The 15,432-nt window shown below is 45.2% G+C and overlaps 1 protein-coding gene and 1 long non-coding RNA gene across 3 annotated transcripts in view; one reads left to right on the forward strand and one right to left on the reverse strand.

Moving 5' to 3' along the window:
- Positions 1–14,941, reverse strand: LOC140906669 (uncharacterized). The gene is made up of 4 exons (XR_012157198.1): positions 14,418–14,941; positions 12,667–12,868; positions 5,821–5,965; positions 1–519 (listed from the first exon to the last, which is right to left on the reverse strand). It is a non-coding gene; the product is annotated as an uncharacterized lncRNA (long non-coding RNA).
- Positions 14,313–15,432, forward strand: part of TTPA (alpha tocopherol transfer protein) — a 22,089-nt gene continuing 20,969 nt past the window's right edge. Inside the window, exon 1 of one of the 2 annotated variants that reach the window (XM_073331030.1) lies at positions 14,313–14,784. In XM_073331030.1, coding sequence (XP_073187131.1) covers positions 14,539–14,784 — 246 coding nt within the window. In that variant the 5' untranslated portion in view covers positions 14,313–14,538. The remainder of the gene's footprint in view (positions 14,785–15,432) is intronic. The other variant, XM_073331029.1, reaches the window with a different exon arrangement.

Raw genomic sequence — 15,432 nt, forward strand, 5'->3', positions numbered from 1 at the left:
CATTTATTGAAGATACAACAATTAGCATATGCATTCAATTAACCTCCCCCCAACACACACAGTCCACCAGTCGATGTTATAGTTACCAGTCCAGAGTTTGGATTAACCTAGTGGCCAGCTAGCTGATCACTGGTAGGGAGGAGCCGGGTTCCGTCAGTCACAACACGATGTTCTGGGGAAGTCTTGGCAGGATGAACCCAAAGATTCATGGCAAGGCACACTGTTTATATAGTGATTTTTCTTCATTGGGACCAATAAGTTTTGCACCATCATGCTGTAATAAATTGTTGTTTGACAAGTGCTTGTTTTTTTAAATTGTCCTTATTTTTTATTACAGCTATTTTGTCCTCATTGATAGGTGCCTGTCTCATTTTTAGAGTCGTTAATTTGCTCTCCTCTGACATTTCAATAGGGGCGTGTTGCAGCCTCCTGGCGCCCTTGCGTCTGTTTCTGGTTCCTCCCTCGTACGTCTGGCTCAGTGATGACCTTTACACTTATCTCTTAACACATACATTCCTCCTTCACACACAAAACAAAATTAATTTACACAGAACGTTTTGAACAGGAACATCAAATTGCAATGCAAAAGAAAAACAATCATTGCGTTCTTTTACTTATTATAAAATGCTAAATTGGTGACCCTTTAAGGTCTGTCACTGCCGTTGAAATTAGCACAGACACAGATTCTGGTTGATGCATTTTTACCAAATGGCCTATTAGGCCATTCCTTTTTGCCATTCAAAAAGGGTGGCTGGCAGAATATGATCAAATCATACAGCAATACATGCTACATTATTATCTCATTTATTCTTCATTTTAAATTATACAAAATACAAACATAAAATCCTACTACTACACAGAGACTTGACTTAAGCCAGCAGTTTATTCCATCACTGCTACAAGCCTGAACCAAAAACTTTGCAGTTACTGTATGTATTTGATTCCTTTAACCTATTTTAACTCTCACCTTTCTCTCTTTCTTTTTGTAAATAAACCTTTAGACTTTAGATACTAAAGGATTGGCAACAGCGTGGTTATTGGGTAAGATCTGAGTTGTATATTGACCTGGGTCTGTGGCTGATCCTTTGGGATCAGAAGAACCTTTTTTGTTTGATGAAATTGATTTTAAAGAACCACTCATCTTTAAATCTAGTGTTTTTGGGATGACACAAGCACTGGAATACCCAAGGAAACTGCTTTTATGACTTCTTGTTATCCAGTGTGGTGAGACAGAAGTTTACTTTTGTTGCTGGTTTGGTATATCTCATGGGAGAATAACCACAAGTTTTGGGGTGTGTCTGCCCTGTTTTTCAGCAGTTTGTCCTGAATTTGGTATTCTCCGTTGTAACCCACAGGGACACGGTTAAACCCCCTACCAAAAATGAACAGCGTCCTGCACACCACCACCCCTGCCCAGCACCTCCCCACCCACAGCCCCACCACAACTGCTCCCCACAGAACCCCCCACTCCCTAGTTTCCCAACACACACAGATTTTCCCCTCCCCCACTACCCATTGCTCTTCCCCACAGCCCCACCACAACTACACAGTGCCCCATACAGACCCCAACTGCCCAACGCCCTGACACACACAGATCTTCCCCACTGCCCAGTGACCCCCCACAGCCTAGCACCCCAAAATACACAAACCTCCCCCCCTGCCAGCACCCACCCCCGCCCAGACCTCCCAGACACTCACTCCCCCACGCCCTGATTCCTTCCCTGGCCGCAATCACTTGCCCTGCTGGGAGGTAAGGTGACTGTCAGCTGGGCTGAGTGAGCAGCGCAGGCAGGAGTGGAACTGGGATCATGCCCCCCTGCCCTGTGGCTTCTGCCAGGGGCTGGAGCCAGGGTCTTGTGCCCCTGTCCCGTGGCTTCTGCCGTGGCCATGAGCCCCTGCCCCGTGGCTTGTGACAGGGGCTGCAGCAGGGGCCATATGCCCCCATCGCAGCTTCCTAGGGCTGGGCACCCCACTCCCCATGGCTCCGGTCAGGATTGTGCACCTGTGGCTGCTCCCCCCCAATGTGTGCTGATATTTTACTCTTGTGATCTTGCTCACCTAAATCCCATCAAATATACAATTTGAGCTCCTACCTGGCCCTAGCCAAGAAAATGTATGATGTCACTTTATGTAGGCTTTTCAGTAATAGAAGGCTCTGGATTCCCCTGAAATGTAATTATATGATGCATTTCAGAAGCAAAGTTCTGTCCTCTGGCTCTATATACTTTCCTCTTAATAATGCATCCCACTGCATCTTTTCTTTGAAATGAATTCCTAAGGGTCCACTCTGTCACTGAAAATCCCTGTTGAAAACTCTCACCCCAACATAGAGACTAAAATTTAGTGCTACTTGGGGACACCATAAATTCTAAAGCTGAACCTAGGGAAATAAAATGTAGAAAAAATAAACCTGTTCTGTGGGAAAGAAATATGGAGCCTCTTCTTGGTGTTGAACCTTGTCGTGTGTTTGCTTAGTACACTGGGAACTTTAATTATACAGTATAAACACTCAGGCATGTTTTACACCTCTCTTTTACTACAAATAAAACATTCATTCACTGAATCATTTAACACAAGTTTTATTTTTCAGGTTATTTCACAGGGTAAAATAACCCTTAAAAATACATTTGTTCAAAAAAAATTGCCTCAGCTCCAAGTGTTGTAAAAGGAATACTTGAAAAGTCACAAATGGTATAAAATAAAAACAAAGAGCTTTAGTGTGTGAACCAGATCTACATACGAGGACTAAGTACTGCATGAAACTCCTAGGAAGTCAATAGGACACCAGTGGGAATAATATGAGTTTGCAGGATCAGCCTCCAAGTATTACACCTATGTTATATTCATTAACAAACTATTGGCCCTATGCTCTTCTTGGCTACAGCTGAGGATCTGGACCACGGTGTTCTGTGTTCCTAGGATAAGGAGGCAAGGAAATGAGCAAGCAAGCTCATGTGTCTCACTGAGAACATCCCACATTGCACATCACTCTCCTTGTCATTAATTGGTATTTACTCTAAGACAGTCTTTAAAGTATCCCCTGACTGATGAAGAAGGATCAGGTTGTGTTTTTCAATAAATCGTTTACAATCTGACTCACTGAATTCTCCCCCACTAATACTGTCTCTACTTGGCTGCTGTGGACGTTCACCATGACTCATTTGAAGCATGAGAATACTACAAATAAAAAATTGAAGTAAACCAGACAAGCCCTTTTCTACAGCACATGTTGCTATACCAATTTTATGGATGTGCAGCTAGAAGAATAGAGGAACCATATTTTCTGATATGGAAACAAAATGCATATGCAGTTACCTTTGGGTGTGCAGTTTTAACATACAGACTTCAGTATCTATGTGACTTTCCCAAGGTCACATCAATGCAGAATCAGAGGTAGACAAATGGGAATTTCATGACTAGGCCTGTGGACCTCACTATCCCCCATACAGCATTGCTCTATGTTTAGAGCTCTCAAACCCCAGTGACTTCAGTGGGAGTTGAAGGTGCTCAGAACTTCACAGCATCAGGCCTCATGTGAACAAAGTTCACTTGATACTATACTCATATACAGTTCTCTGAAAATGTCTGATCTAATCTTCCCAACCCATCATTTGCCATGTAAATATTTTATCTGACATTTAAATTTTATTATTTTTACTGTGGATCATCTGGATCACAAGATGAATCGATCCTATTGCTTAAAATATCATTGATCCCATCACGCACTATGTTTGTTTTCCAAAGCATTGGCAATCAATAGTATTCATTGATCATTGGCTGAAAATACAAACATATGTAAAATTAATTTGAGCTGGGGATGGGGCACTTAAACATGAACCCTATAATCTTTTGCTGGAACCAGTCAGCTGACCAGCAGCAATGTTGATTTGATTGTATAAATAGTGATATCGTTAGGGCAGGTTCTCAAGTTTTTCCACTTCAGGAGCCCCCCGAATTCCCTTTCCTCGTAGCTCGGTTCTAGCTCAGGCCCCCTCCCATGTAACAATATGATAAGAACAAAGTGGCCATGACCCTCAGGTTGAGAAATAAAAACAAGCTGATGATAATGAAAGCACTGCTTTTCCAAACAATAGGCCTATTCCTATTCTCACTGATTTCAGTGGGAATAGGATTAGGTCCTATCATTGCAAAATTATGTCCGAGTGCAGTAATTCAGTGTTTATTTATTCTAATATTGTAATGGGGTAGTCTGTCCCTTAAGGGTAGTGGTGCCTAATGGTCAACCCATCCTGGCATGTGGGATGACTCTTCAAGAGGTTGAAAGGTCTGATTTTATATAGATAAGGACCTGGGAGAGAGGAAGTGGTTCCGGAATGGGTTTGGGAGGAAATTCTGTCATGGTTTCTTTCTGCCAGGAGCCTGGCAGAGAGGGCAGTGAAAGGGTCCCCTCGCATCCAACCAATTAGGGATGAACTGGAAAAAGGGGACTAGCATAAAGGCTGCCTCCTCTCTTAGAGCAGAGTAGACACCAGCAGGGAAAGGCTAACCTGCTAGGCAGCCTGAAGTCTGATAAAGGAAAAGCGGGCCAGCTGAAGGAGAAGTTGGCAAAGCTCTTACTGCTGGCTAAAACACAACTCAGCTCCAGAGAGGAGAGGTGATGGCTCCTTAAGGACAATCATAAAATCTGACAAACAGTATCAGAGAAGAGAGCTGAAGAGACTCCTGTTTAAGGAGACAGTGAGGGGACTAACTAACTACATCCCAATTCCAGACAGGACAGCTGGTGATTGCTGCCTAAGGAAGGACTGAAAGATATAACCCAGAGAAGGAACTGAGAAGGGTTCCAGAAATAGAGCCTCTTTATAGGCACAGGAAAGAAGAGTCTCTGGAAGGAAGGAGCTAGAGACTGCATGTTGGATGAAGCCAGAGTTGAAGAATGTCCCTGGGTGTCGCTGAGTAAACTCAAATTTATGTTTATGGCTCTTGTTAATAAATGAGACCCTTGGAAAAGGGGTGCTCTTTGATTAAAAGGATCTGCCTGGACTTGTTTATAAGTAGGGTGAAGGGAGGCTGGGCTCACCTGGGGTACTAGTTACTAAAAAGGGGGTGCACTGGGGTAACCTGCATGCCCTCACAGATACATATGAAACATACAATGCTTTTGAGGGACATAACTAGGTTGTCTGAAGTTTGCTCTTCCAAAAACACATCACAACATGCATACTTATAGTTGTGTTGGATTTAGACTAGCTGTACCAGTGGCCTATCGAGGTTCAACAGTGGTTGTTCAACACACTAAACGGAAGTTGTTTTTATCTTGCAGAACATAACATGAGGAAATATAATGCAATCTCCTCCATCAAACGTATGCAAATTGGGAGGTGGAGATGGGTACAACAGGGATCTTGCCTTTTATTCTCCTGTAGACTATTTTCCACATAGCAAACAGGAACAAATTAATATGTTGCATTAGTTTACAACCATGTGATCTACTTGTAAAGATGGATAAACAATTAGTGTTTGCTGAAAAGGACAGGAAACATTGCACATTGCAAACCTGGTTAATCCATACTTTGTTAGGGCCTGATTCTCCATTGCCTTCCACTTTCTGTCTTTATTTATAACTGAATGGGATGGGTGTAAAATGCTACCAAATCAGGGGCAAAGCAGTGAAAAACCATGCCTTGAGCCCCACAGAAATTACATGCTGTATCAGCTGTTGACTTTAAAATCAAACACTATTGGAATTTGCAACTGCAAGTCTTGCACCACAGCAGCAGAAGCAATAATACCAAAGGTAAGGGTTACATAATTAAACTCAAAGCAAATGAATGTCCATAAATACACAAATTCACCCACCTGATTCTGCTTGTTTATTTTGCTCTTGGTTTTTCAGTTGCTGTCAGCCCCAGAAAACCTGAGTTAGCATCTTTATTGTTTGCGGGCTTGCACAGTGAAAATCTTGACAAACTGCAAAAGCAGCAGAGAGTTCTGAGCATGGGTCCTGGGGTGTACATTAAAGAGAGCCATATTGAGCACACAGTCATAAACATGAGTTGTATATGCACAGATGCAAAGGATAATGAGAAACTTGCTGAGAGGTTCGTGCTTAGTCTTTCTTACTTTTCATCACTACCCATGTTTTCTGGAAAACATAGCTCTTGAATGAAAACCCTATCATATTAATTAGATAAAAACTAAACAAAGGAACTGACTGCAGGATAGCCACCAAAGGAATTTGTTTTGTCTGAAAGGTACAAATGAGGCGCCAGCTTCTTCCGGACCTCGGCGGCTCAAACCCCAGCCCTGCCCCAAGCCCCGCCCCTTCTCCCAAACCCCCAGCCCCACCCCACCTGTTTTCACACAGTTTCGCTCCCTCCCCTGAGCATGCCCCATCTAAGCGCCTCCTCCTCCCTCCTAGTGCCTGCTGCAAAACTGCTGATTGTGGCAGGCAGGAGGCCCTGTGTGGGGAGGAGGAGGAGTTGACCGGCAGGGCCACCAGGAGGCACGGGGGGTGGAGGGGAGGTGGCTGCACCCACTAATATTTTTCAGCCCTGGAGCACCCACGGAGTTGGCACCTATGGCTGGGCTCATATGAAATTGGAGCCTGATGTCTTTTACAGAACAGATAGCAGCTGTGCAAGTTTCCCCACATTGCCTCACCAGCTTATCTCAGCCCTCAACTGGAAGGACAGCCTCTAGAACTGAGAAATAAGACTAGATGTGGCTGGATTGCTGCACCTTCTTGCAATAAACGGTATGGTCAGGGCATTAGTTTCTCTTCTGATTCAGTCCTTCACTGAGACTGCCAAGTAATGGTTTCTGTAATAGGTTCACCCATCCACTAGGACCTGGACTGAAACCACCAATTCATTTTACATAAAGGCCACAACAACTGATCTAGACTAGATTTTAAATCAGAGACTTAGATTATTTCTTCACTGGGGGTGGGTGGGGAGGGAGGTGTGCTTTTTGCACAGCTGAGCAAATAACGTTTTTTTCCCCAGTTTTGATAGCTGAACCAAAAAAAAAAAAAGAAGTCATTCATTTCACACCAAAACCCAGCTTTTTGATTTTTCTGGCTTAAGCGGAAAAATAAATAAATAACCAACCAAGTTGATTCAAATGGATATTTTAAAAACCAGATTTTGAAACAAAATGGTTTGTTTTAACAATATCAAAATAAAACATTTCAACTTTTTTGAAAAAGTTTTCCGCATTTTTGATTGGGCTGAAACTCTCTGCTAAATTTGATCTGAATTTGCAAATAGTTATGATCCCCCCAGAACTGCATTTTTGGGTGACTTTACTCTTTGTCAAAAAAGACCTTGTCCAGCCTCTCACATAGAGATAATTAATGTGCATTAGCTATCTCACTATAAAATCCTGAGGGAAAAAGGTTCTGTCGTTTTTACCACAATGTAGCTAGATAAGGTCAACACTATGCCCTGCCTGCAGTTGACCTCACTTCACTATATCACATAGTGAAAGATTTTTAAGAGTCTTTTACCAATCTGTTGAGTCATTCATTTTCTCCTCCAGAAAGTATGTTAAGCTTCAAGGCCCAGTGCAATAGTAAAATTTGTTGAAGTTTTAAAGCCAATGGCCTGTGGGTGAAGGAACACAGCAAGGTTAGATGATATGGTCGCATAGGTGCTGGAACTAGGGGTGCTGCCGTATTCCCTGGCTGGAAGTAGTAATAATAACCCAAACATATGGTTTCCACCTTCAGTGCCCCCCTATAAAAATTGTTCCAGCACCACTGTATGGTTGTTAAAAAGTGCCAGTGACCAGTCTACCACTGGTGGAGTGACACAGGAAGTAGAACACTTGGAAATGTGAAGGCAGAGTGGAGAGAGCAGTGGCTGCTGGCCGGGTGCCCAGCTCTGAAGGCAGTGCCCCTTCCAGTAGCAGTGCTGGAGTAAGCCTGGGTGGGGGGCCCCAAGAGAAGCCCTTGGCCCATGTGCCCACCTACTGGGGCATGCCGTCCAGGGCAGGTGGAGAGTCCAGGGCTCCCCACAGCGGCCTAGATTCACCTGTTCCAGCCCGGGCTCCTGGGCCCCAGCTCCCACGGTCGCAGCTTCCCTAGCGTTCTGTCAGCCCCAGAGCTGGGTCCCACACTCAGGCAGCCATTACCAGCTGGGAACAGTCGAAGGGCAGTGTGGAGCTGAGGAGCAGACACAGCCTGAGGCAATAGCAGGAGATGGAGGAGCACTACAGCTGCCTGCATCATGGCACCAGTCACTGCCAGCATAGCAGCCACCCTGCACTGCCTGGCTCCAGCTTCTGGCATCTGACCTGGTCATGGGGCAGTGCCTTGTGGGAGGAGGAGAGGAGGAGGTAAAGCCAGTACTCACCTGAGGAGCAAGGCATGGGGCCACAGAGAGGAGCTGGGCTCTGTGGCAGGATTTTACGCCTAGCCCTCCTCACATCTTGGAAGAGGCTTGCACTGACCCCTGCCCTTTAATGACCAGAGATTACTTGAACTTGAGGTTTAGGTGTCAGCTGAAAGATGGCACCTCCAGCAGCACAACACCCAAACACCATACTGAAGCATTAGTATGGTGCTGATTCAGGGGAAGAATTACACCTATTTACATTTTCTTCCTGCAGCACTCAATATTTCTTGGCAATACCAGAACTAACTCTCAACTCAATCTTGCTTAGCTTATAGGATCTGATGATAGACAATGTATTTTTTTTTCATGAGTAAGGCTGTGATCCTGCAAAGAGCTCTGCATGGGAAGATACTGCACCCTATAGGAACCCCCATGATTTGACAGTAAGTTCTTCACTTCAGTAGAGGCTCTGTGTGGGTGCAGAAGTCTTCTTATACTGAGCTCATTGCTACACTGAAGCTTAACCGTGATAACTCTCTGGAGCAAACCCAGCTGCTTATTGACAAAGGGCTCCAGTAATAATGGAAAAACCTTCAGTGAGATGTACCATTTTACCAGCACTTAGCTTTATACCTTTCGTAGGTAAATTGGTAAAATGTTTTTCCAAGCAATTTATCCATCTTTGGGAACATGCTACATTTGAAGCAGGAGGTTTGAAAGTTCAGCACCTTTTTAGTGCTGTGATCAATAACAAAAACAAGCCAACAACATAAATGTCTTCTTGAAAGATGAACGCCCCCCTCAAAAGCAAGCCATACAAAAAGACTCTCTGCATCACCCCTCCCCTCATAATATTCCCCCTTGCTCTCCTATCTCAACAACTGCATTGATTTGAGTCAAATGTAAGCTGCTGGGCAAAACTCCAGGACCTATGAGTCAAACATTCTTTGCTGGCTCTAGCAGTGAGCCACTGTGGCAGGTTAGGTAAGGCAGTTAGTGTTGATTTTCAGAGACCCTGAACACCTGCCACTCCCACTGACTGCAGCTGAAGTTGTGGGTGCTCAGCACCTTTGAAAATTAAACTCTTAAGCCTGATCCTGTAGACATATGTGTGCTTAACATTCAGCATGTACATAAGTGTCTGAGGCTCAATTAACACCTGCTAACTCTATCTTGGGTTTTATACCATGCCCAGCAGCCAGTACTTCCCATGTAACATGGAGAAGTCCCCATTGGACTTCATGGAGTTTTCTGCTCTTCTCACTTTCTTGATTTAAAGGCTTTCCTTTGGATATACCTCTAATTTTCACCTCTTCTGCTTGCTAACCTGCCCTGTACCTCATTATTCTGGTTTCTATTTGTGATTTGTATTGAAGCAATGCTTAATAGTTCTGATTAGGATGCAACTGCACTAGGTACTGTGCAAACGCAAGAGACTGAAATCCCTTCAATTGACTTCAATAAGTCCAGGATCCCATGAGGCTAGGATCCTTATTTGTTGGTTTCTTATTCAAAGGCCAAAATAATAATAAAAATAATTAATTGGTGTACATTTAATTTTTAGAAATCTCAAACCAAACCCTAGATTGAGCTTTAAAACACTATATAGTCATGCTTTTAAGGATACACTTTTCTGAGATGCAAGCAAGACCCCAGTCTCACATGATGGAATTGTCTCTTAATTTGAAAAAGTAATATATTTGATGATGCGTAAATGACAAAAATACCTTTTGGATCACATCTAAAATGAAACATCTGTGCAACTATTGAACCATTCTGAAGACTCCAGAGAGCATGTCACACCCTGACCTGTAGATTCATTTCTGTGCAAAATGTGTCACACAACCCCAATGTGCCCCACCACTCTCCCCACATTTTGCAAGTGATCTTCAATAAGGAACTGTGGTTTCAACCCACATAAATGACAAGAAACTTTTCAGTCACCCCAAGCGACACATCCCTGCCAAATTTAGACTGTGGTGAAGAGACCTGGATATGCCACTCCCCGATCCAAAGCTTAGTTTCTTCCATCTCCTCCCCACTTATGTTTTGGGAATGGTTCATGAATAAGCAACTGTCATAAATATAAAGGGAAGGGTAAACCCCTTTGAAATCCCTCCTGGCCAGGGGAAAGCTCCTCTCACCTGTAAAGGGTTAAGAAGCTAAAGGTAACCTCGCTGGCACCTGACCAAAATGACCAATGAGGAGACAAGATACTTTCAAAAGCTGGGAGGAGGGAGAGAAACAAAGGGTCTGGGTCTGTCTGTAGTCGTCTTGGCCAGGGACAGAACAGGAATGGAGTCTTAGAACTTGTAGTAAGTAATCTAGCTAGGTATGTGTTAGATTATGATTTCTTTAAATGGCTGAGAAAAGAATTGTGCTGAATAGAATAACTATTTCTGTCTGTGTATCTTTTTTGTAACTTAAGGTTTTGCCTAGAGGGGTTCTCTATGTTTTTGAATCTAATTACCCTGTAAGATATCTACCATCCTGATTTTACAGGGGGGATTTCTTTATTTCTATTTACTTCTATTTTTTATTAAAAGTCTTCTTGTAAAACACTGAATGCTTTTTTCATTGTTCTCAGATCCAAGGGTTTGGGTCTGTGGTCACCTATGCAAATTGGTGAGGCTTTTTATCCAACATTTCCCAGGAAAGGGGGGGTGCAAGTGTTGGGAGGATTGTTCATTGTTCTTAAGATCCAAGGGTCTGGGTCTGTAGTCACCTAGGCAAATTGGTGAGGCTTTTTACCAAACCTTGTCCAGGAAGTGGGGTGCAAGGTTTTGGGAAGTATTTTGGGGGGAAGGACGCGTCCAAACAGCTCTTCCCCAGTAACCAGTATTAGTTTGGTGGTGGTAGCGGCCAGTCCAAGGATAACGGATGTAATATTTTGTACCTTGGGGAAGTTTTGACCTAAGCTGGTAAAGATAAGCTTAGGAGGGTTTTCATGCAGGTCCCCACATCTGTACCCTAGAGTTCAGAGTGGGGGAGGAACCGTGACAGCAACTAAGGCTGACCTGGTATAAATAACAAAATAAGTCATGTCACCCCATGTGACACATTTATGCAAGCATTAAACCGTTATGAAAAGTCTAGGATGTGCTACTGCCTGACCTAAAGATTTATTTCTGAACAATCATTCACATATGTTACAGCCTCCCACCCTTTCCTTTTTCAAATTGTTCTTAAATAAGCAACGGGGAGTTCAACATACATAAATGACAAAATACACCACTCCTACCTTTCTGGGCTTCCTGCCAAATATCAGACCTGTACTTCCACTTTGCCTGGTCTTTCTGAGTAAAAACACACAAACCCATAGAAAGCAACCAAATCCAACACTTCATTCATTTGTTGCAAATCCAGCTGCAATATTTTCTCAGACATTATTAGATAAATAATTATGAATAAAGAAGATCTACAGAAACTCTCTTCTTTAGACAATTTAAGAACAGGAAAGATGGCTAAGCACATCACATTTGCTCCGTTTTTTTTAACCAATGTGCAAATATTTGTTATGACGAGTTCAATCAACTATTTTCCTTCAGCTTGCTGTAATACCTGTTGTCACAACCTCCCCCTTACGGGGCAGCACACCTTATTCAACACCAGTGTCAGTGGCTACAATTGACAAGTGCAGCCTTTTTACGTCTCTAATTTTCTTCTCAGGACACCTGCCTGTAAATGTCAGGTGCTCTTGGCTGCTTTTCGTTACTGTATTTTGAAGGCCCTTCGGATCTCTTCAAAACCCACCGATTGACTATGCCTCTGACTCCTGGGTTTGACCAAACACTAAACTTTTATCTAACTGAGTAAACATAACACAAGCAAAACAGTAACATCTAGTGACCGTCCTACTTCTTACTCTAGCAGGGACAGCCTAAGATTATAAGAGCCCAGCAGAGTTTCTTCTCCTTCAAATTCAACCTCCCAAATTTCCAAGTGAGGAGTCTGAGTGGAGCTTCTGTCCAGAAGTCCAAGTCTCTGTGGGTATGTCTACATGATATCTGGTTAGCATGCTAAAAATAGGTGTGTAGACATTGCGACTCAGGCTAGAACTTGAGCTCTCAAGCTCGGGTGGGGATGGATTTGACAGCTTGAGCTCCGGCCTAAATTGCAGTGTCTACACAGCTTTTTTTTAGCATACTAACGCAAACCCCACCAGCATAAGACTGTGGACCTAGGCAGGGAAGCTAACTCCCAGATGCAGTGTAAACATACTCTGTGTCTCCATCCACCTAGTGGTATGTGTTCTTTTTGGTCTTCGTCCCATAACGTACCTCACTATATAATTTCACTTAACATTTATCCTATGACACCATCTCACATCCAGCAATTTCAAAATAATGTAGTTCATGCAACATACCCATACATCAGCAGCGTGACTGAGGCCATTTTTCTTTAGGTGATATTTGGAGAACATCTCTTCGGTGGCTGAAATATCTCCATTTGCTTTGCTTTAGAATTCAAAAATGCCATCATAGAAATGTCAGCTCTGAGCTTTCCCAAGCTTGTGGAAACATACGAAATGGTTTCCAATATTGTAGATTATTCCAACAACTTTACATCTGTAATGACAGAATTTTTGCTTTAATAAATACTTACTTTTCTGGCCAAGCTCTTTGACGTCCTCTACTGAACTAATCAATGTTTGAAATATTATTTTTAATATTAATGCTACATTCACATTACATGGAAAAGAGCTACAGAGGGGGCAGGTGAAGGCAAATGCTCCTAAAACCTTTTCTGCATAGGCAATGAATGGTATTTAAAATAATACAATTAATTTTTTTGATAGAACAGCCAAATGCACCTTGGTTTTCCAGCTTACTTGCTGTCATGCACAGAAATCTCTGGTGCAGGTGATAGCAGATAAAATATTCTGGTGCGCAAGGGCCAATAAAAGTGGTGATAAAAGTCTGGCATCTCTGGGGGAACAGTTAAGGTTACAGAGCATGGTCTGTATTGTTAGTTTTGACAGTGGTAGGGAGTGTGAGAGAAGGAATAGATTAGAAGACTTAACTTTTCATTTCCTTGTTTTTTGTAATTTTGCACCTGGCAGGGGTTCTCAAACTGTGGGTCGGGACCCCCAAGTGGGTCATAACCCCAATTTAATGGGGTCTCCAAGGCTGTCATTAGACTGGCTGGGGCCCAGGGCCAAAGCCCAAGCCCAAGCCCCACTGCCCAGGGCCCTTGGTGGTGGGGCTCAGGTTATAGGTCCCCAGCTCAGGGATGAGACCCTTGGGCTTTGGGCCCCCTGCCCAGGGTGGTGGAGCTCGGGCTTTTGATCCCGGGGTGGCAGGGCTCAGGTAGGCTTCGGTCCCTCCTCCTGGGGTCGTGTAGTAATTTTTGTTGTCAGAAGGGAGTCACAGTGCAATGAAGTTTGAGAACCCATAGCATCAGGTGTGTTAACTGTGTAGAAAACTTAACAGCTTGACAACAAAGGGTTTTTTTTTTTTTGGGTATCTTAATATAAATAATATGTATAATTGTAAAATGGAAAAGGTGTGTATAATATTTATACATTCTGATCCCTTCATCTGTCCTTTTTGTAGGCAGTCTACAAACCCAGTTGCTTATTATTCAAGTTGCAAAATGGAAGATGGGTGTAGGGAGACAGGACAGTGCTTTGCAAAGAAAAAAAAGTTTGGGGTCAGAGAGTGGCATGTTCAAGTCTTTCCAGAACAGTCCAACTTTTGCTGGATGTGACGCTTGACTTGAGAGGTCTCTTGTTATTTATGTGCGTTGAAACCACAGTTCCTTATTGAAGGATGATTTGCAAAGCTGGGGCTGGCGGTGGGTTGCAGGGGCGCATGAAGCCCGCACCTTGCACGGAAAGGAAATTTTGGATTGGGGGCATGTCCCGCTTCGCCCTGCCCGGCGCTCCTGCTCGGGGAGCGGGCTCAGGGCGCGGAAGCTCCCGCTCCTCTGCAGGAGCCCCGGAAAGGCGGGACGCGGGGGCGCCCGTGTGTCCGGGCTCCCCCAGTTGGCGGGGACCCCTGGGCATGGGCTCGTTGGCCCAGGGACTGATGCGCCACTGGCGTCCAGATACTAGCCCCCGGCCCCAAGACAACCCTCCTCCTGGCGTCAGCAGGCCCTGCAGGGGTTAAGCTTGACCTGGCGGGGGTGGGGTGAGCGCTCCCGCGTCCCTGACTCGCTCTGCCTCTTTCGCGATGGGAAGCGGCGTGTCCGCCCCGTGCGGCGCGGGGGGCATTTGGCCGCCGCTCGCCTCCGTTGCATGGCGCAGCAGCCGTCGCTGCGGGTCCCTGGCTCTACAGCCCGCATGTCTCAGGTGAAGCCGCCCGCCCCGCCGGGGAACCTTAACGAGCTGCCCGACCAGTCCCCGCTGGTGGGAGCCGCCGTGGCGGAGCTGCGGCGCCTGGCCGCGGCTGACCGCAGCCAGCGCTGGCCGCTCGCTCTCACCGACTCCTTCCTGCTCAGGTTCCTGCGAGCCCGGGACTTCGACCTGCCCCTGGCTTGGAAGGTAAGGAGGGGCTGGGCGCGGGGCCCGAGGCCAGCTGGTCTCCCTGGGGCTGCAGCCGGCCCTTTCCCTCGGACCCCGCAGGGCTGCAGGGGCTCAGCGCTGCGGGCTCGACCGCCGCCCTCGGACGATCCTGCAGGGAGCCGGAAGGTGCATGCCCCGGTTGCTGTGTGAGATCGCTCCCCGGTGTGGGGAGAGGAGTACCAGACGCCCGGGCAATGCCTGCTAGTCTGCAGCGTGAGCCCTTCTGGTCAGAACTGTTGGTCTGTCTGTCAAGTGCCTAATAGCTTGTGTAGGCTCCCTAGAAGTAATGACAATACAGACACTAATCCCTCGCGGGGAAAGGGAGAGACAGCTCATGAAACCACACGCCTGCATTTTATGGGAGAAATTGGGGCCGCTGCGTTCCAGGATAAATAAAGACAACACCCAAACTAAGGTTTAGGCCCTGCTCCTGCCAAGAGGTCTGTGTGGGCTGGATAGACTCACGTGGCCCCAGGGAACCCTGGTGAAGTCAATGGGACTACTCCTAGTGCAGGATCAGGGTCGCGTCTTGGTGGTGTAATAACTGAGTAAAGTAGGAGTAAAGGAAATGGCTGTAGCATTTAGTAGGGATTGGACTGGAGCAGCTGTTTTGGTAGCTATAGCACT

The sequence above is a fragment of the Lepidochelys kempii genome, chromosome 2, assembly GCF_965140265.1.
Source record: "Lepidochelys kempii isolate rLepKem1 chromosome 2, rLepKem1.hap2, whole genome shotgun sequence".
Classification (NCBI taxonomy): domain Eukaryota; kingdom Metazoa; phylum Chordata; order Testudines; family Cheloniidae; genus Lepidochelys; species Lepidochelys kempii.